Source organism: Chiroxiphia lanceolata, chromosome 13 (genome assembly GCF_009829145.1).
Source record: "Chiroxiphia lanceolata isolate bChiLan1 chromosome 13, bChiLan1.pri, whole genome shotgun sequence".
Classification (NCBI taxonomy): domain Eukaryota; kingdom Metazoa; phylum Chordata; class Aves; order Passeriformes; family Pipridae; genus Chiroxiphia; species Chiroxiphia lanceolata.
Window position 1 is genome coordinate 19568665 of NC_045649.1, and position 20213 is coordinate 19588877.

At 41.8% G+C, this 20213-nt stretch overlaps 1 protein-coding gene across 1 annotated transcript; it reads left to right on the plus strand.

Annotated features, from left to right (window-relative positions):
• Window positions 1–4256: 4256 nt before the first annotated feature.
• Window positions 4257–20211, plus strand: NAE1 (NEDD8 activating enzyme E1 subunit 1). The gene is made up of 20 exons (XM_032701628.1): window positions 4257–4351; window positions 5926–6029; window positions 6118–6178; window positions 6706–6736; window positions 7349–7420; window positions 7722–7801; window positions 8838–8947; window positions 9245–9354; window positions 9970–10032; window positions 10250–10313; window positions 11386–11477; window positions 12482–12541; window positions 12628–12761; window positions 15638–15713; window positions 16061–16100; window positions 17052–17138; window positions 18139–18231; window positions 18647–18761; window positions 18835–18884; window positions 19959–20211. The coding sequence occupies exons 1-20, from the start codon at window positions 4296–4298 to the stop codon at window positions 20066–20068; spliced, it is 1608 nt and encodes a 535-aa protein (XP_032557519.1). The 5' UTR covers window positions 4257–4295; the 3' UTR covers window positions 20069–20211.
• Window positions 20212–20213: the final 2 nt, after the last annotated feature.

A 20213-nucleotide genomic window follows, 5' to 3' on the forward strand; every position in this document is an offset into this window, starting at 1 on the left:
ACTAACAACAAATTTGTTTCCCCATCTCTATATGTGGAATAATTTCCCTTATGATTTAATTTGAGCTCCATTTATTAAAATTGCTATATAAGAACTAACCATCATGGTTAGAAAAGTAAGATTGGAATGCTGAATTGAAACTGGACATGTTAAACTTTGCAGGTTTGAGGAAACTGGATTTTTGAATCTTTAAGGCAAGTTGTCTCTATTATAATACAGGTCTGGAGTCATTGGGAAGTTTTTCCACAAGGAGATATCACTTGAGCATAATGCTTTTGTTATATACTAGTACATCACTGTGGAGGGGCAGAGCTGCATTTTAGGAGATGTAGAATGAAATGAGAGTTATTTGGTTCCAAGGTGAATGGCTCAATGGCACTGTAAGTGTATTTGCTTAAGTAATTTGGCAATTACATTTGCTCATCATTAATAATGGTGACATGCATTTGAACAAGGTGTCATGTGCCTTCTTTAATGCATATGAATGTGTCTGATATGTCAGTGCCTATTAACAAAAATAGGGCAGAATTACAATCAGTTTGGGTACAGGCTGCGCACTCTAGAGCCTCTGATGAACAGGAGGTAGGAGCAGATTAAATGTTAAAACATTCATCACTCCAGAGCTTGCCTACACCTCAGGTTCTTGAAAGAGTATCTTGTTTACCCAGGCAGCTCATCTCTCTTCTTACATTGCATTACGGATGCTGGCAGTTCCCAAACGGGAGATGCACTAAGCTGACATCTGTTCTTCATGTGTGTGTTAAAATACTTTATAATGAATCCAGGAACTGCACAAAAATGTTTGTCCTAGTTAGAACAGCTGGGACCGATTCATCACTGGATGGGTGTAGCCCAAACCTGTGTATTCTATAGCCCTCCATGCCATTGCCCAGAAACTGTTGTCAGTAGAGGCCTGTGAGGTGGGGGGATGTTCCTGTCCTCATGCCCTTTTGTGGAATTCCCCGCTCTGAGGGAGGGACTGAGCATCCTTTTATGGAATTCCCCACTCTGAGGGAGGGACTGAGCACCCTTTTATGGAATTCCCCACTCTGAGGGAGGGACTGAGCATTCCTGCCTGAGCTGGAGAATATATAAACCTGGAGTTTCAGAACCTTTCCACCACTCGTGGGATCCAGAGGAGGACTGCAGCTCACCACTCTCAGCCAGACTGCAGCTCACCGCTCAGCTGGGCTGAGACCACCCCCCTCGGCCGGGCTGCAATCACCACCTTTGGCCGGACTGCAGCAGCTCTCCCACCGGCAGGTTTCTTCCCCTCTCCCTTTACTTTGGACTCGGGGGGGGGGGCAGGGAGCACCGCTTTGTTTGTGCCCTGGGGTGCTGGGTTGTACATTTGGGCTTTGTGGGTTGAGACCAATTGTTTGTCTGTGTGGCTGTGCTTGTTGTATTATTTTATTAAATTGTTATTCTGATTTCTAATCTCTCTTTTGAGTTGAGTTCATTTCCCCTGCTGGTTAACTTTTAAACCAGCACAATGCTTCACATGGTGAATATAAGCAGAACAGTGTACTGCCAACCCTGAACACTAAAAGAAGAATGATTCCAGATTTTTTTTCTATTTGTTAGTATTTTATTTAAAAAGAGACTGCCTGTAGTTGTTGATTGACCAGAGAAATTTCAAATTTTATATTCTCAAGATTGGCTTTGCAAACACAAAAATGTGATGGCTGTATATTGATATTCTCATGCATCAGGAGCTGAAAGTGGTAATCCTTCTCCCACAGCTACAGAGTGAGAGTCGTGAGATTTCCTAGGGAAAAAAATGCAGCCTGGGAATCTCTTCCTGGCATAAGGGGGGAAAAAAGGGTATCTAAGTAAAGAAAGGGATTAAGAAGAAAAAGACAAAAAGGACATACGTAAGGTTAACAACCATGCAAGAGAAAAAGTTTGAGTCAAATATAGGCCAAGATGGCCAAGTGAATAGAAGGAATTTATTTGGAACATTCTTGGGAAGGTGGGGCAGAAAAAGAGGAAGGTGGTACCTGGTTCCCTAGAAGTTTCCCAGCCTTCACACCCCATTTTTTTAATTAGTTGTCTTTGACTTTTAAAACTATACACACTTGGCTGCCTTATGCCAGAAACAGGAACTACATTTTTAAACTCAGCCTGAAACATTAATTCTTGTAATTTATGGTTTGTCCAGGTGAAACAGTGTAGCAGAGAGCAAGAACAGAACTAGACTGCTTTTGACTTTAGTAAACAGGATGTCCCTGTAATACTGCAACAATGTCAGCAGAAGGAAGGATTTACTGTGGCACAGCAAACACAAAGCCTGAGAAAAACGAACTTCGGTGGAGATGCTGAAGAAAACAAAAGAGGAAGCACTGTATTGTAGTACATCACCTGCACGATATAAACCACTCAGTGACAACTGCCCTGCTGTATACATCTTTGCAGCAGATATAGAGCAAATAATTTAATGAAGAGAGGCAGATTAAAAGGATAACACCCTTGTACAGGCTAACAAATCAGCTGGAATGATGCACAGATTTTAGGACCTCTCTTTCGTTGTTGAAATTTAGTGCCAGAAATCTTTGTTGAAATTTTGAAAGATGTGAGAGTTTTCTCTTTTTTTGTACTCTGTCATTCTACAACTAATACTGATCCTATATGGAAAGATCTTCATAACAGAAGTACATAGACACAAGAGATTTCAGATGTTCTTTTCTCAATACTAAGAAGGAATAACTGCAATAATGTGCAATAGCTCTGGAAAATATACCTAACTGGATTTTCCTGAACACTGTCTACTTTTTGGGCTTCTCTCTCAGTTTGCTCGAAAACGCCTCCAGACTCCATTCCAGAAAGTGGGTTGAGAGATGCAGAGAAATGCCTGTTTGAAACATAAATTGTGGTCATGGTAGTGTTGGCCAGAAAAACTGGATTTGTTACCCAGTGTGCAACAAGCCAATAATTACACACTCAAGAGAGACATTATTTATTTCAGAGTTGCTCCAGACTGGATTCCACAAATCAAGCACAGTAACTCTCAAAACTTTCTACTATTTATACATTTTAGCAAACAAAGGCAATAATGTCCATTGGCTACAAGTTACACAGTTCTCTTATTAATTAGTATTCTATCTCCTATTGGTTAATGATTCTCTCGCTTCTCATGCTAATTAGTCCCATGCTCTCAGTCTTCCTCCTCTTTTGAGTCAGGGGGTTTCTTGGGTTGGTGGTCATGACCTGCCCCTGCTGGAATCCCCCTTTACCCAGTTGGAGCTGATCCAGCACAATCACTGAGTTGTCTTTATTAGTTTCTTCCTTATGTTGGGGATTCTGCCAAATGTCCTTGTGGCCTGTAAATTCTGCATTCTTTGTGTGCCCAAATCAGTGGTACATCCTTCTTCCCAAGCCTTGTTAACCTCCCCCAAGTCTGAGATCATTGAAACACGTCCAGCCCTAAACCTTAACAAGGCAATTCTACTGACAATTAATTTGTCTTTCTAACTAATACCTGGACATCACTTAGATTTTGTTGGCTGCTTTCTGTTCCACAGATTAATTCTCCCTCCTTGTTGATTAGGCTTGAAAGTATACAATGATCAAGCATCAAAGAACATCCTTTCCTAATAAAATTTTATATATTCCACATTTTAGACTCTCGATGATGAGGTCTTTTGAGTAGAATCCTGTAAGGAATGGGGTTCCTATGAGGGCTGGATTGCTGATGGTTAGACATGAAGTGGTTGTTGCAAGTATTTTTTGTGGGCCTTCTGTTGTTTGAACGTTATTCTCTCCGTTGAGGCTGTGGATAATGGACCCTGAGCAGAGTAATAATATTGCGCTAAAGAATTAATGGGTTGAGATGTGGAGGAAAGCTGGATGAGGCAGGTTTAGTCTGACTGTGTTATTAGGCCTAATTGACTTGATGTGGAGAAGGCAATGATTTTTTTCGATATGGTTTTGCGGAGGTGGGGGCAAACAGTGTGGAGATGGTGCCGAGGAACTGGCCCAGGGCAGGGCGGTGCTGGGGAACACGGGGAGTGCGAGTGAAGGGGAACGCTCCGGGTGCGACGGGCTCTGCAGGGCTCAGCTGCTCAGTACTGCAGGTACTGCTGTCAGCCCGGGCTGAGAGATGGAGAGCAGCGGCTCCTTCGGACGGAACTCCCGCGAACGGCCTCACATTCCGGATGCACCCCTGACGGAAAGGACGCATCCCTGAGAATGAGAACGCCTCCCTGAGGGTGAGAACGCCTCCCTGAAAGAAAGGGCCTCCCCGCTCCCGCCGCCCCGCCTCCCTCAGCCCGCGCGTGCGCGGCGGGAGCGGGGTCATGGCGCGGCCGGGCCGGGCCGCGGCCAAGGAGCAGCGATACGACCGCCAGCTCAGGTACGGGGGAAAAGGGCTGTGCCGGGCCCGCCAGGGGAGCGGGGCTGCGCCGGGCCTCCCCTGCCCCTGCCCCGTGGAGAGCGAGCCCGCGGCTCTGTGTGCTCAGCCCGCGGAGGGCAGAGGCCCCGGGAGGAGCCCGGGGAGGGAACTGGGCCGTGTCCGAACTGAGGGGGCCCTGTACCGGGCTCCCGGGCAGTGCCGTGAGCGCTTGTGCTGGCACAAGGGAAATTTATATGTGTATATATTTGGCACCTCCACTTTAGAGAGAGAGAGAGAGAGAGAGAGAGAGAGAGAGAGAGAGAGAGAGATGTATGCCTATTATAGAATCAACCAGGTTGGAAAAGACCTCCGAGATCATCAAGTGCAACCCTTGATCCAGCTCTGCCGTGGTTCCCAGCCCATGGCACTGATGCCACATCCAGTCTCATCTTAAACACCTCCAGGGAGGTGAATCCACCACCTCTCTGGGCAGCCCATTCCAGTGGCTGATCACTCTCTCTGTAAAAAATTTCTTCCTAATATCCAACCTAAACCTTCCCTGGCAGAGCTTAAGACTGTATATATGTATGTGTATATATTTATATATAGAATAGAATCATAGAACATGTCGAGTTGGATCCTGACCCATCAGGATCATTGAGTCCAACTCCTGGCCCTGCACAGAGACCCCAACAATCCCACCCTGTCCCTCAGAGCATTGTCCAAACCCTCCCGGAGCTCTGGCAGCCTTGGGGCTGTGCCCACTGCCCTGGGCAGCCTGGGCAGTGCCCAACCAGCCTCTGGGGGAGGAACCTTTTGCTGAGATCCAACCTGAGCCTGCCCTGACACAGCTCCAGCCATTCCCTGGCTGCTGTCCCTGGTCCCCCAGAGCAGAGCTCAGTCCCTGCCCCTCCTCTGCCCCTGCTCAGCAACTGGAACTGCAGTGAGGTCTCCCCTCAGTCTCCTCTGCTCCAGCTGAACACACCAAGTGCCCTCAGTGTCCTCACACGGCTTCAAATCAAGGCCCTTCCCCATCTCCATGTCCTTCCTTTGGACACTCTCTGATGGCTCAATCCCTTCCCTACATTGTGTCCCCCCAAACTGCCCCAATGTTGAGGTGAGGCCTCCCCAGGGCAGAGCAGAGCGGGACAATCCCCTCCCTGATGCCCCAGGACAGGGATGTCCCTCCTGGCTGCCAGGGCACTGCTGACTCAGGGACAACTGGCACCACCAGCACCCCCAGGGCCCTTTCCCAGCTCTGCTCTCCAGCCTCTCATTCCCACTCTGTCCGTCCATCCGGGGTTGCCCCATCCCAGGGGCAGAATCCAGCACTTCCCCCAGTTGAACTTCCCACGGTTGGTGATTCCCAGCCCTCGGATCTGTCCAGGTCTCTCTGCAGGCCCTCCCTGCCCTCGAGGGACTCAACAGCCCCTCCCAGTTCTGTGTCATCTCCAGACTTGCTCAGTGTCCCTTCCAGTCCTGAGTCCAAGTCATTGATGGAGATGTTGGAGAGCACAGTTTAATTCTTTTTTGTTTCTTTGTATTGCCTTTGCAATAAATACCTTCATTATGTATTGGTTTCCCTCCTAATACAGACTGTGGGGTGACCATGGCCAGGAAGCATTAGAATCTGCCCATGTTTGTGTGATAAATGCAACAGCAACAGGAACTGAAATACTCAAAAACTTAGTGCTGCCAGGTAAGTAGGTATTTCTCCTGTACATTCTTGGGAATGTATCTGATAACTCCATAATGCCAACTTATTAATGACAATGTTTTTCCCCAAGGTATTGGTTCCTTTACAATTGTCGATGGGAATCGAGTCTCTGGAGAAGATGTTGGAAATAAGTAGGTTTTTTACTGACTTTTGTTACAAATTGAGAAGTAAGAGGTTTTAAAAGGTAGTTCCATCTCTGCATTTGTTAAGAAATTCTGTAAAATTCTTTTAAAAGCCTCTGTATGTTTCTCCAAGTCTTTGTGGGTTTGGAAATTGGTGGCATACAGCATGCATGGGCATTTTGATATTGACTGCTAAATTCTTTTAGTTCCTAGTTTTTGGACCTTACAGGTCTATTTGCTTCACACATCAAGTTTATAAAGACAATACTCTACTCAACATAAAAATATTTAAAATTAACTCATTTGATGTAATCTTGAGCTATGACAGAGGAAGACTTGCTTGTGTTTCAGTGTGGCTAAATATGTTTTCACTGATTGTGAGGAAAATACAACAGTGGTGGTGAAAAGAAAGGCAGATTTAAGGGGGTATGTGGCATGAGAGTCAGCAACATGTTCTGCTATACAAAATGTAATTTACTGCTGTTTTTTCTTCAGTGTAAAAGTTCACATGTAATTCTCTCTTGTCTCCTTTTCAGTTTCTTTCTACAAAAAAGCCATATTGGTCAGGTAAGGAGATAATAAATGTCACTTTAGGTGTGTTGAAAGCACAGAAGGGTTGGATACTCAAATGCAGTATAATGAATAATTCTAAAAATATATATGTATAGGTTAAAGTCTGTTTATTCTGTGAGAGAGTTCCCCATGCTTACTTTTTAGTTGTTCATAAGTGAGAAGATCAACTCAGTTGGGGCAAGATTGAATAGCAAAAAAGGAAGAGGTTATGATTAAGAAAATCTTTGGAAGGTCATTGTGGTTGAAAGAATAAAGCTAAGATTAGTGAAGTGAATGGGGGAAAAATTGTCACAAAAACAGAGTACAGGAGTCCTAGATAACTCCTGGAAACTAATAAAATTGGAAATTAGGAAATAGCTGTCACAGAATTTGTGTTTTTAAAATGATACTACTGAAAGTGCTCTCAAACACTGCCTGCTGTTATGGGATTTATTTTTGCTTCAGATAAGAAAGACTTGGAATAAGGAGCTCTAGTTTATGATGAGTTTTGTTATGGGGTGGTTTTAGGGGTTGTTTTGTTGTTGTGTTTGGTATTTTTAGCATGTGGCATTATGTAGCATTGCTATGCTGTATAAATTACATTTCATTTGAATCGTTCCTAAACAGAGTCGTGCCCAGAGTACCATGGAGCTCCTGCAGGAGTTGAATAATGATGTTTCTGGAAATTTTGTTGAAGAGGTTTGTATTCCTAAGTTGTTCATGTGTGTTTGTTATTCAATGTGATAAAAGCATGGTACAATAGCTACGTGTTGCTTTGTAACGTTGCAGTTTAAGAAGCTTCATGATAAAACAGGATTTGAGGAAGATGATCTGAAATTATTTGCGAAAAGTCAATTTATGTATTTTAAACATTGTTTTGTAACTTCATCTTAATCTTATACCTTTCACTTAACACTTTATATTCAATATTGAACAGACTTGTTCTGTATACAGAAATTTCCACAGTGTTTCCTGACATATATTTTTTTCTCCTGTTTAGAGTCCAGAAAAGCTCCTGGACAACAACCCTTCCTTTTTTAATCGGTTTAACTTGGTGATTGCAACACAGCTACCAGAAAGGTAAAGAAGCATCTGAAGTTATTTGTTTGTTTTTGTACAGTTGTAAAAGCAGATTTAAATTACAGGCACTTTCTTGCAGAAAAACTTAAACCAGAAAGGAAAGTTACAGTAAATGATGGGCTTTCTAGAGACATTTTTATATGTTAATACATAGTTTAAAATCTCTTTCAGATCCATGCCTGGCTCCTAGTGCTGTCTCCAGTGTATTTTCTTGCCAGGCACTCTTTTGTAGTGAGAGTTGTTTCTGCTCCAAAACCACAGTAACAAGTGTCCTTATGTACAGCCTGACAGATCAGAGGGTCTGTGATGCCTTTACATTTCTGCATTTTAACTCTTCCCAATTTACCCACATATGTAATTCTATTTCCCATCTAAGCTTTGCCAAGACCAGTAGTTCTGACGTTTTTAATGTTTTTAACCTGTTCTTTGAGTGCTGCCTGCCAAGAAAAGGTGCAGATGGATAATTGCAACTGGGAGTACTGGGAAACCTGGGGGAGAGGAACTTGCTGCTTCTGCCCCCACAGAGGCAAGAGGTTGTTGGGTAGTTGAATAGTTAAATCTTGCTTTTGTAAGGAAGTGGCTGTTGGTCATTCCTTATCTATTTTGTCCCTCCCCCTTCTCACAGGGGAGCCGGAGGTGCTGTCTCAGGAATAAGATCCTCTCTGAAGTGGTGATTCCCTTGGGGAAATGGGGTATTTTCTACGTGCTAATCAAAAACCCCTGGGTGGAACTGCCCCTACTGGAAGTTATGTTTGTGCAACACATAGATCTGATTCCTTTTTTTGCTCTTTCACAACTCATTGAAGCTTTTTGTGTGATATTTGGAGCGTTTGGGAGGATGGGGTGAGACATAAGTAAGATCATGGATAAACCTATTTCTAATCTAGTGTAAACTCACCTATGAAATGAATCAGCTTATGTGCTTAGGATCATGTGGTGTTAGAGAAGTTGTCTGGGAGAACTCTTTCACAGGTAACTTGTGTAGGAGTTGACTCTTGTCTTCCGTATATCTGAAAAAAGCTGGTTTTCCTTCCAGTACCTTGCTGCGCTTGGCTGAACTTCTCTGGAATTCTGACATTCCTCTGCTGGTCTGCAGGACTTATGGACTGGTTGGTTATATGAGAGTCGCTATTAAAGAACATACAGGTTAGAGGGTTTCTGAGATAGAGACTTTTCAATGCCTAATGTCACTTTGATTTTTTTTTTTGGTTTATTTTCGTCTTGTGATGTATTTAGTATTTGTTAAGTCCTAAGTAGTTTGCAGTTCATCACCACATTTGAGGAATTATGGACTGCAACAAATAGTAAAATTGGAGATTATCCTGCCATTGACTTACACAGAACACTTTGAGAATTGAGCAGATGGTGCTGTATGTGATGTGGAGCTCTGTTTTGAAGGCCAGACATAAAGCTGCAAAATACATGGTGTGATTTTGTTCACAGTTGTTGAATCTCACCCTGACAATACATTGGAAGATCTGAGACTGGACAAACCATTTCCAGAACTGACAGAACACATTCAGTCCTACGACTTGGATCACATGGACAAGAAGGTTGGTGTGTGCCCTGCACCTTGTTCCCCCAGCTGGAGGCAAACCCAGAACAGGGATTCTGTGGAAATGGCCCTTGGCAGGTGACTCTGCTGCCAGGGCTCACCTGAGCAGAGGCAGCTGTAGAATCAGTCAGCAGGCACTATTTTCTTGCCTCTGCCCCAAATGCTACAGTCTGTATTTAAATCTTAAGCAGGTGGGGGGTCTTGGGAACCAAGGATATTCTTGGACAACTTGATCTTTCATTAGATTGAATACCCCTCACACCTTTATTTTTAATTTGTTTTTTGATTTTTATGATTCCCTACTGCTGCAGAGCTTTGCAGTGAGGGTGTTTGTGCATACTGTGAGTTTTCCACTCCAGGAAAATACTGGAGAACTCGGCTCAGACAAGTAAAGTAAAGAAATAATAATTTTTTAAGTAAACTAATAATAATTTATTAATTTGCTTTATGGTAGTTAGAGAACATTATGGCTGAATCAAAATCTGGAACACGTCCTGTGTCTTCAGAGCAGTGGAACAGATGTTAGGAGTTTACATTTAAAATAGGTTTTTAATTTGTCCTGTTTTTTATCTTTTCTCAACTTGACAAAGATCTCTCTGGTGTTCAATTACAGGACCACAGCCACACTCCATGGGTTGTGATTGTAGCCAAGTATCTGACAAAATGGTTCAATGAGGTATGTTGCAAAACTATTACTATTATTGATCTATCTTTTCTACTCTAATATATTATTTTGGCAGTGTGTAACATAAAACAAGGTGGAATCTTAAAAATTACTAATTGAAATACAAGTGAATGTATGTGAGCAGTGACAGACTCCTGGAGTTCAGTCTGAACACAGTGAGGTTGGTAGTACATATTTTAAAGACATCTTTTTGTGTTTTTGAATTCAGAAAAGTGAACAGCTGCCCAAAAGTTACAAGGAAAAAGAAGCCTTCAGACAACTAATTCGACAAGGTAATGAAGGCCCCAGGAGTCACTTATCCATACTGGCAGAAATAAGGTGGTGTCTGAAAAATAATCAGAAGTTCTCTCAGGGTTAATTTATGAAAAATTTGCTGGCATATTCAGTAGGATTCTTCTGCTAAAGGATTGTTTTGTACAGGTGGATCTTGAGATCCCAGACTTGCTTATTTTGGCAGTGTTTCATGATGTTTAAGATGCAGAGTATGTTTTGATTTGGGAGGGAGGAAAGGCCTCAAAAGAAGAACCTGTAGAAGATCTGATAAAGAGGAAAGCAAGTGGCTCTTGACACACTGGAATTGTCTTTAACTGCAAGTATTTGGTGGGTCTGTTGACCCCCAGACACTTGGTAATCTTTGCATCTCTAAATTACCAGTCGCGACACAAAGGTTACGTAGCTCCAGAATGCACTGTAACCAGTATGTGAACAACTCCAGTTTTGCAGGTGTTTCAGTTTAATACCTTTTGTGGGTGCTAAAATTAATGTGGAGGTTTTAAGATCTATAAATATATTGTCTTAAATGATTGCAGAATAAAAGCAGTAACCGAATTTTTGGTATTTCCTCACTTGAAGGTGGCCTGTGTGCAAATTCTGGGTGGTTCTGCCATCCTTAGCCCCGGGCTGTGTGAGGGAACTGAACTGATCTGATCTGTCCTTGAACCTTTGGTTAAATCAGGGGTTTAGTGGAGTCCATTTCTGGATCTGGTTTGCTGTGTGGGTACATAAGTGCCAAATTTGAGCAAAAACCCCCCAGGAAAACATGACTGGGGATGGGAAGGAGAGTTGAACTGTTAATTTAGTGCTTATGAAACTTCATTATCTCTTTCTCACACAAATAAACTGGTTTTTTTGTGATAAGTAAATGAGTCATATGCAGAATGTACAAGAAGTTAGTTTTATCAGTGCATCTTTGACTTTTTTTCTTGAGATTTATTTTTCTTTTTTTGCTGATTAGCTGTTATGCCATAAATACACCCAAAGCCAGTCTGCCCTGTTATTAAGATGTACTTACTGACAAGATGTAATTCAAGTGGTTGAGTATTTCAAATTTTTTCTTTGTATAAGGTATCTTAAAGAATGAAAATGGAACCCCAGAAGATGAGGAAAACTTTGAAGAAGCTATAAAAAATGTTAACACAGCGTTGAATACTACAGAGGTAAAATAAACATTTCTGTGATAAAACTGTAGAAATTTCAACTGCGTCATTTCCTCAGAAAATATTATGCACTTCTAGTACAGGAATTCCATTTGTAACATTTATAGTTAAGTAAAACAGGATTGATAGAATGGTTAGAATTGAAATTGTGTAGTTAAATAGACCTGGACTAGCTGTAGCTCATGGAAATTCTGTTGTTTCCTTCTTCTTGAAGACTTGAATTCAAGTCTAGAATGAGTCGGCTCATTAGCAGTGAGTTCTTGTCTCAGTCCTTTCATCCTGAAGAAACGTTATGAAATTCCCTTTATAAACTGATCAAGCTTAAAAACCTTAAAAGTGAAGTTTTCATTGTTTTTAGATAATTCTGAAGTAGCAACTTGTGGTTTAGAACTGAGGTTTGATTTCCTTAATCTCTCATCGATGGTAGATTGCAAAAGCTACATGGGGTAAAGGCAGAATTCTGTGACTGTTTCTAGATTATATTCTGGTTTTATTTGAACTGTGCTGATCCCTGCTTGGGCAGTCACATTAAGTCTCCCAAGAAAGCAGCAGGTAGCACGGAGTGCTGTCACACAGGGCAGTGCAAGCCATGGCACAGGATATTAATATCTGTGGGAGTTTATATGCCAGACTGACCTGCAGCAGTGAAGGAGTCAAAGCAGTCCCTTTTGCAGCCCCTCTCCCCTTCCCTGGCCTGTTTGCTGCTCTGCCCCAGCAGGTAGGATGGGCACTTGGGACAGTTGCTGCCACTGTTCTTTAAAATCCTCTATGTCAAAGATGGAAATAAGGTGAGGTTTTGTTTGTAACATTGATCCTGAGCAGAACATGTTATTAGGGCTAATATTTGAAATATGTCTGAGACAGCACTGACTGTGTAGGATTCAGAGGAGATTTTGGTATGAAACTGAGGTCACACAGAGTTGGTCACCTACGTAATGAGTATTGAGATAATTCAAGAAAACAAAAGACAAGTAATTGCAAACCCAATGTATTTATTTTCATAGGTTCCAAGAGGCATTCAGGAGCTTTTTGATGATGATTGCTGTGTGAAGCTCACAGAGCAGGTATGAATACTTCTGGGCAAGACTCGAGTGTAGAAGAACATCATAAATAACGTGGGTGTACATGAGTGTCTCTTGTGCATTTGCAGTCACCTTCCTTCTGGATTTTGGTTCGAGCTTTAAAGGAGTTTGTGGCAAATGAAGGGCAAGGAAGCTTGCCTGTGAGGGGCACTATTCCTGATATGATTGCAGACTCCACTAAATTTATCAAACTGCAAAATGTGTAAGTATACAGTTATTTACTGAATAGTTCCTAATGCTAGTAAATGGTGATGAGTTCAGAGCTCTCAAGTGCAGGAATGCCTGTGTTTCGAGCACAAGGGGGTGTGTGGGACTGGGCTGAGGGTGTGGGAAGCCCAGCAGCCTGGGCTGTTCCCTGGGTAGGTGCCCTCTGCGGATGGGAAGTGGAGCTGAAGCCTTCAATGCATCCCAGTTTCTCAAGGCTGGGTAGGGAGTGATCACCTAGTTTCAGATCTAGTAAAGACCTTCCTATAGATAGTAGATCTCATAGCCCAGATGCTGCTGTCCAAAGCAAATTTCTGCTTAAAGGCAACCTTTTTTTTTTCCCCTCAAAATATATGTTAACCTAAAATAATATGGTTACAGAAATTCTAGTTTTCTAAATACTTAGTTCTAATTAATGTCCTTGGAAGGGATTGCCTGGTAAATAAGGAAGGGCAGAGACTTTGTGAAGAAACAATGACTGCAAATTCCATACAGCATCAGTGTGGATGAAGATTTTAGGATGATGTATCTTCAACATGAACTTACTGTTCCTGTGCACCCTGGGCATGGTGCAATTGTTTGACCAAACAGACTTTTACAGCATTGCCCCATTTTCTTTGCAGTTGATTATTTCGTCCACCTTTTTTTATCTTTACAATGAAACAGTATCTTGTTGAAGGCTTTCTTAACTTATTGTCTGTACAGTTGTACTGTTGAATCAGAAAGTAAAATCTAATAGATTTTGGAGTAAAATGTAATAGATCCCCATAAATCTAAAACACAACCTCTACTAGAAGAAGGATTGTGTGCCTTTAATAGTGTTTACTACTCAAAATGGAATCTGTGCATTTAGAGATGCATTCCTCAGAACTGTGGCAAATAGCATTAAAACGTGACGTAAAAATACAAATTGTCACATGTCTAAAATAATTGATTGCTATCAGTTCAGGAAGGTTACTCTGTATAATTATAGTAAACCCAGTGTAGTGGTTTGGACTTTGTTTTCCCCCAGAGGATAAGAAAAGTGGTAGACCCCAAGGGGTGGAAACCCCTGGAAGTTTTCAATTTCTGTCCAATGAGCGCTCCTGCGAAAATGTAAACATATCACAACCAAACGGAAGAGAAGAGTTGTAGTTGGAGGGGTTAGAAGAAGGTGGCCATGTTGTGAGCCACGAGGAAGGGGCTCTGAGCCCCACAGGGGGGCTTTGGCCCCCAGCCCCAGCTGGGGCCTGTGGGGACCTGGAACAGCATAATGCTGGGCTAGGTGCCTGTAGTTATACTGGGAGATGTTTTCTCCATCGTGGGCAGTGGCCGTGGGCAGTGGCCGGAGAAAGCAGCAGCCGGCACTGACCAGAGAAACAGTGGCAGAGAGCCAAGACAGATAAGAACTGAATCGAAGAAGCAACAAAGACATGCAGCACCAGAGAAGGGACTCCTGGAAGGAGACCTGAAGGAAAGAGAGTCAGCAGCTGAGTTCTACAGAGTTCTTGGGGGTAAGAACTGATACCAAACCCCCCAAAACTCCTTTGAGACCTCCTGGAAGGAGGAAGTTGATAGACTCTTACTTGAAAGAGCCTTGAAGTGCAACATGCACTGCAGAGAGGAGCTGAGAAGCTCGGACGTCCTGAGAGCTCAGCCAGGACGGAGTGGGGGAGGTTGGCCTTGAGGGCCCTCCCTTGCTGCAAGCTACAAAGAAGCTCGCAGCCTGAGACAGGGCACAGAGGCCCTGCAAGGAGCTTGAATCTCCTGAAGATACCAGACCGTCACGAAGACCCCCTGTGCTTCGTGATATGACGTGGTGATACGACCTTGTCTGGGGTGACGAAGCCCACGGAAGACCCCTCGGTTGGAGAGACGAGTGGCCGAGGGGGATACCCCCCCTCGTGTGTGCTGGCAGAGATCCAGCTATCAGCTGCTACAAGAAACAGAAGAGACAGAGAGAGCCTGCTGCCTTAGAAGATGCTGCTGCTCAGTGACTGCTACTCTGAAGAAGCTGCTGCCCTAAGAGACTGGAAGGGATCTGTCCTTCTTTCCCTCCTGGACTTTTATTTGGAGGGGAGAAGAGATCTGATCCATTGTAAATACTTATGTCATGGTAGAGATAGTTGTAGTCGTGTGTATAATGTATTGTAGTATTTATTTGTATAGTCATTGTAATATATTCCCTTTCCCCATTCTGAGTCTGGTTGTGTTTTGTCTGGAAAAAAACCCATCTCACATTGGGTTGAGATGTGGGAGGGGAATGGAGCTAGGGAATTGGATTTTGGGCTATTTCAAACCATGACACCCAGAAACTTGTATCACTGTTCTGCTTAATGAAATCATAATTGCTTGAATTTGCACGGATACCCTAATTTGTAAATCTGAATTCTCTAAGTATCCTGATTTGGCAAACCATTATGTCCTTCTCAAATAGTTCTCAAATAGTAAGCATTGCAGGATTTTAATTCACAGATAAAACAACTACAGTTCCTTAAAATGAGCTCTTAAATTGAATTTTATTAAGTACTGTGGTGTTGAGATGTTTGCAGTGTCATAGTTCTTAACAGAACGAAAATATTAATGGCTACAAACATTAAAACATGGAAATTACTAACATATTAGAAACCAGATGAAGGATGTAGAGCTGCTTACTTAGTGTTTTTCCTCTGTAGTAGTACTAGTTTTAGCAAACAATTGTGCATGTTTGAGCCACATGTTGCATGAACAGCTCAGCCATGTCAGACAGGAGGGAACAAGTGCCTTCCTGGCCCTGAGGGAGCTCACGTCCATTCGTGTGTATTTTGTCTTTATAATGTAAAACACCTAGAAATGCTCTCCACTGTGAAGTTGCTGGCTTTGTGCTGTGGTGAGTGACTGATTTGTTATTGCCAGATACCGGGAGAAAGCCAAGAAGGACATTGCTGCTGTGGGTGCACATGCTGCTAAATTGCTACAGTCCCTGGGCAAGGTGAGTCCAAACGTACAGCCATCCTGGCAGGGGGAAAATAGCTTTTCCCTGATGTTCTGTACAGAAATGAGTCACAGGAGACATAGGGAAAGAGAAGGCTTAATTACCCCTTTCTGTTCAAAAGGTTTAAGTAAGTTCTGATGAAATGAAGTATCTGTGGTCTGCTTTATTTTATCACTTTTGGTTTGATCATATAAAAGTGCATACAGGTATATATTATTACGATTTAAGATACCTTTTTTTGGTACATTAGTGACTAGTTATTTCACAATAAAGATATTAATATATCTGAAAGCATGAATTCTCTGGTCATTTTATGTACTGAATGAGTATTTTCTCTCTTTTAGGCACCAGAGTCTATTTCAGAGAGAGAATTAAAATTGCTTTGTGAGTATGCTTGGATTCTGTTGTTGGGTTTATGCAAATGATCAAATAACCACAAACTTCTGACTGATAATGTAGTTATTAAATAGTAAGACAATATTTAAATTTTTCAAATAGGTGATTTGCATCCCTCATCTTCAGTGGAAGTAACAGATGTTCAACATCTCTCGGTAGTGAATCTGTAACAGTTGGCTTTTAAAAGATTATATATTTTTTCAGCTCCAAACAAGATGGAGCAGCTTCCTCTGCTCTGTGTGATGAGTACCTAAGTAGTCTTGCTCTGTAAACTTCTGGTATTCTGAAAAGGTAAAGCAGTTGATAGCATTTCAGGTTGTGTCTGGTCTGGGTATGTGCACATGTCCTGCTGCAGCCTGGCTGAGTCTCCTCGCAGCTGGAAGATGTCCCCGTAAGCACATAGCCAAGAGCAGGCTGTCCCTGTGCTGGGAAAGCATTTGCTGGGAGTTTGGGAACCTCCCAGTTGCTGCTTTTTCAGTGCTCAGCAGTAGCTGCCTGTTGGGTTGTTTCGTAGCAATGATACTGGAAAAGAACCTTTTCAGTCTCGTGGCTGCACTGTTGAAATATTAATTGAGAACACGTGAGGCAGCATTAGATGTAGTGGAAGGTGGAAAGAACCCGTGTCCATTTGCAGCCTGGAAGAGGAAACATGGATTTGATGGCTGTGGCTGCTGTAGAAGAGCTGGTTTTGAGCTGTTACATTAACATGGCAGATGTGGATTCCAGAAGTACACAAGCACCAAGTATTTCACTAAAATACTTGTGACCACAGAGCTAAATGTAGTTTAATAGATTTTTAGTACTATGAGCTACCAGAAGAAACAGAAAAGTGTGAAATGAAGTGATGGTCAGTTCTGGTCTCTCCCGTTTAACACATGAGAGGGACAGACTTACAAAGCTGTGGTGACATGAGGTTGTTGATGCTCCTCCCCTGCCCAGGCAGCAACGCAGCCTTTCTGCGGGTGGTGCGGTGCCGCTCCCTGGCTGAGGAGCACAGCCTGAACACCTTCAACAAGGATGAGATCAGTAAGTACTTTCCCAACTTAGAATGATTCTGTGATGAAAAAGAATTCGCCTGTTACATGTTCTATTGCATCTATGCAGTTTTATGATTTGGCATCAACTAGAAGTGTGGAGTTTTTAAGTCAGAATGTTGATTTCAGTTTGATTTCAAAATTTCAAAAATGGCCTTACAGATTGTTCCATGCTTCAGTTTGTTTGTTTTCTTGCGGATTTTAATTTTGGTAGTATATATAAATAAAACACTGTTTTCTTCAAACTTCTCTTTTCTGTACCTCAGTTATTTCTGACAGATCTAGAAAGGTGCTTTCACCTGACCGAATGAGAATAATTGTTTTGTCCTCTGCCAGCTTATCTGTTCAGTATGTGAACTAGCAAACTGGTTACTTAATACTGCTTTTTTTGTTGTTTTGAACCTACATAAATTTAAAAAAAAAGCTGGAAATACTTTTTCATCACAGTTTGTTGAATTGAAGCTTATACAAGTCCCCCGTTTTGGACAAAATGTATGTACGTTTAGTGTAATATTTATATAATAATTATATATCATTTAAGTGAAAGCTCCTTGAATTAGTTGGTAATATACAGTGTCATTTAAGTAGTAGTCAGCATTTACAAATGCTACTGAGCTGCATGGAAAAGGATTTAAGACCTGTTTTATAATTATTGTCATTACAGTTAAATATTTAAAGCATGTTTTTCACATCCCAGAGTAAGAAGTAAGATATATTCCATTTAAATTAGAGCAGCTGCCAGAGTTGAAATGTGAATATCATCACTGTATAGTTTATATCAAATACATACGGTGTGGTTTTGTCATAAAATTTGGAGGCAAAACTGCATATCTGGCACTGAGATTCTCAGTTGCAGGTTGTTTTCATTAAGGTTTTTTTTTTCCTGCAGATTTTACAGTTTAAGCATGGGTGATACTTGTTTTCAGGTAATGCAAACCTTTCCTTTTTCCATTTCGTCTGTACTAATTAACTGGTTCTCTTGCTATTCCCAGTTTCCCACATGGATAACCCAGACAGTGAGATAGTGCTGTACTTGATGCTGAGGGCTGTAAATAGATTTTACAAGCAGCATGGGAGATATCCAGGTATGTTAACACAGAGTTACTTCATGTCAGCAAAAGAAATACAAAGATCCAATAGTTACTGTAATAGCGAAGTTATAAACTACAAATACAGCATTAGTTGTGGTTTTGTTTCCATTTTAATATAACTTTAAGAATTAAAGTGAGAATTTTTTCTCTTTGGGAACTGAAGGAATTTATCTGAATTACTACCACTGAGATGGGTTGCATGGATTATAAGCCAGTTCAGCTGCATAGAAATTTGTCATTGTCATGAGTAGCATCAACAAAATATTCAATCATTATTAGTCTAGTGTTAATAATATTAATCAGCTTAGAAACTTTTCAGAAAAATAAAATACTTACGCTGCCGTTTGAGCCCGTTAACTTTGCATGTGGTGTTACAGCTGTGTGATTAAACACTTAACTTCCCTCCCAGGTGTCTGCAACTACCAGGTGGAAGATGATATTGGAAAACTAAAATCCTGCCTTACTGGTTTCCTCCAAGAGCACGGGCTGTCCGTGGTGGTGAAGGATGACTACGTTCATGAGTTGTAAGTGTTGTGGTTTAGGTGTGGCTGTTGGTAGCACTCACCCGCACGTTCTGACTGTCGCTCTCCTGCCCAGTTGTCGCTATGGAGCTGCTGAACCCCACGCTGTTGCTGCCTTCATGGGAGGTAAGGCTGGCACTGATCTCACTGATCTCGGGGGGCACGTGGTAAGGCTGGCACTGATCTCACTGATCTCGGGGGGCACGTGGTAAGGCTGGCACTGATCTCAGAGTGCACATGCTCTGCTACGCGCCCGAGGCAGGTGCTTTAACTACCTGGTGTTGTCAGAGCAAAGGCTGTAGTCAAAGACAGCACTAGGACAAAATCCTCCCCTTCATTCATACTCCTGTATGGAGTAAGTGGGCACAGCAAGGGTTTAAAGGCAATGAAAGAAACCAAGTAAACTTAAAAACAATCACAGTAGATCCATTCTAGGAGCTTAAAAATGTGTTTAAAAATAGTGCTTGAAAGAGGCTTCATTTTTTTTAAAGGAAAGCAATAACTGTAGTAATTTTAAAATTATTCAGTACACGTCTTCCTTTAAATTAACACAATATACGTACATAAAATATCTATGTAATATAAATAGCCTTGATTTCTTACCTTCATTCAGACTATGAGTATTGTCAAAATGACATATGTTTTAATGGGTGTTCAAAATCAGTTAACTTACCTCCTTTATTTGGCTTCACGCAGTGCTGAAGATAATTATGTTTTAAATACTCTATGTAGGTATTTTCTCTGATTAAGTTAAACTTGACATGTATTGTGCTTCAGAAAAATATGTAAAGGCAACTTCTGAAGAAATTACAGAATATTTCATACTACAGGAAAACACACTTACAGTGAAGTAACCCTTCAGTTTATTTTACAGTTTAATTGTACATTTTTTTAATTTAACTTCTCAAATGTATCTTGAGAGGTCTCAACTTGCATGGGTCTGTCTGCTCATGTGTTACTCTGAGTGTGTGTACATGGAGAGAAAGTATATATAGCAAAGTGTATGCAAAGCTAACTTTGGAAGTTGCAGCTTTCTGAGCCTTTTTAATACTGGGAAGTACTGAAAGGCATTTTTACCTCCTAGGAGGTGTATCAGGCACTTCCCAAATAATTGTAGTGTAGTGAGTTCTAGATAAATAACATTGCTTTACTGTTGTTTAAATAAGACCTGCTAACTGCCTTCTGGTTTTTCCTTTACAGGGGCTGCTGCACAGGAGGTTATCAAAGTCATTACAGGGCAGTTTGTAATTTTTAATAACACCTTTATTTACAGTGGAATGTCACAGACTTCAGCAACTTTCCAGCTGTAGGGTAATGATGCCCCAAGGTGCTGCTGCTGTATTTCCAGTTTTTACAGTATTTACAGTTCTGTAAATACTGTGGTGGTTTGCCACTGACTGGATTGTTCTGTTCTGTATCACCTGCTAATTAAACTTCCTTTATTTGTAATTATCT

What these genes read in the sequence shown, in the direction of transcription:
- NAE1 (XM_032701628.1), top strand. Translation starts at nt 4,296, where the DNA reads ATGGCGCGGCCGGGCCGGGCCGCGGCCAAGGAGCAGCGATACGACCGC. An exon ending in CGCTATTAAAGAACATACAG is followed by an intron (nt 8,948 to 9,244) that starts GTTAGAGGGTTT and finishes TTTTGTTCACAG; the next exon opens with TTGTTGAATCTCACCCTGAC. An exon ending in TGCTACAGTCCCTGGGCAAG is followed by an intron (nt 15,714 to 16,060) that starts GTGAGTCCAAAC and finishes TCTCTCTTTTAG; the next exon opens with GCACCAGAGTCTATTTCAGA.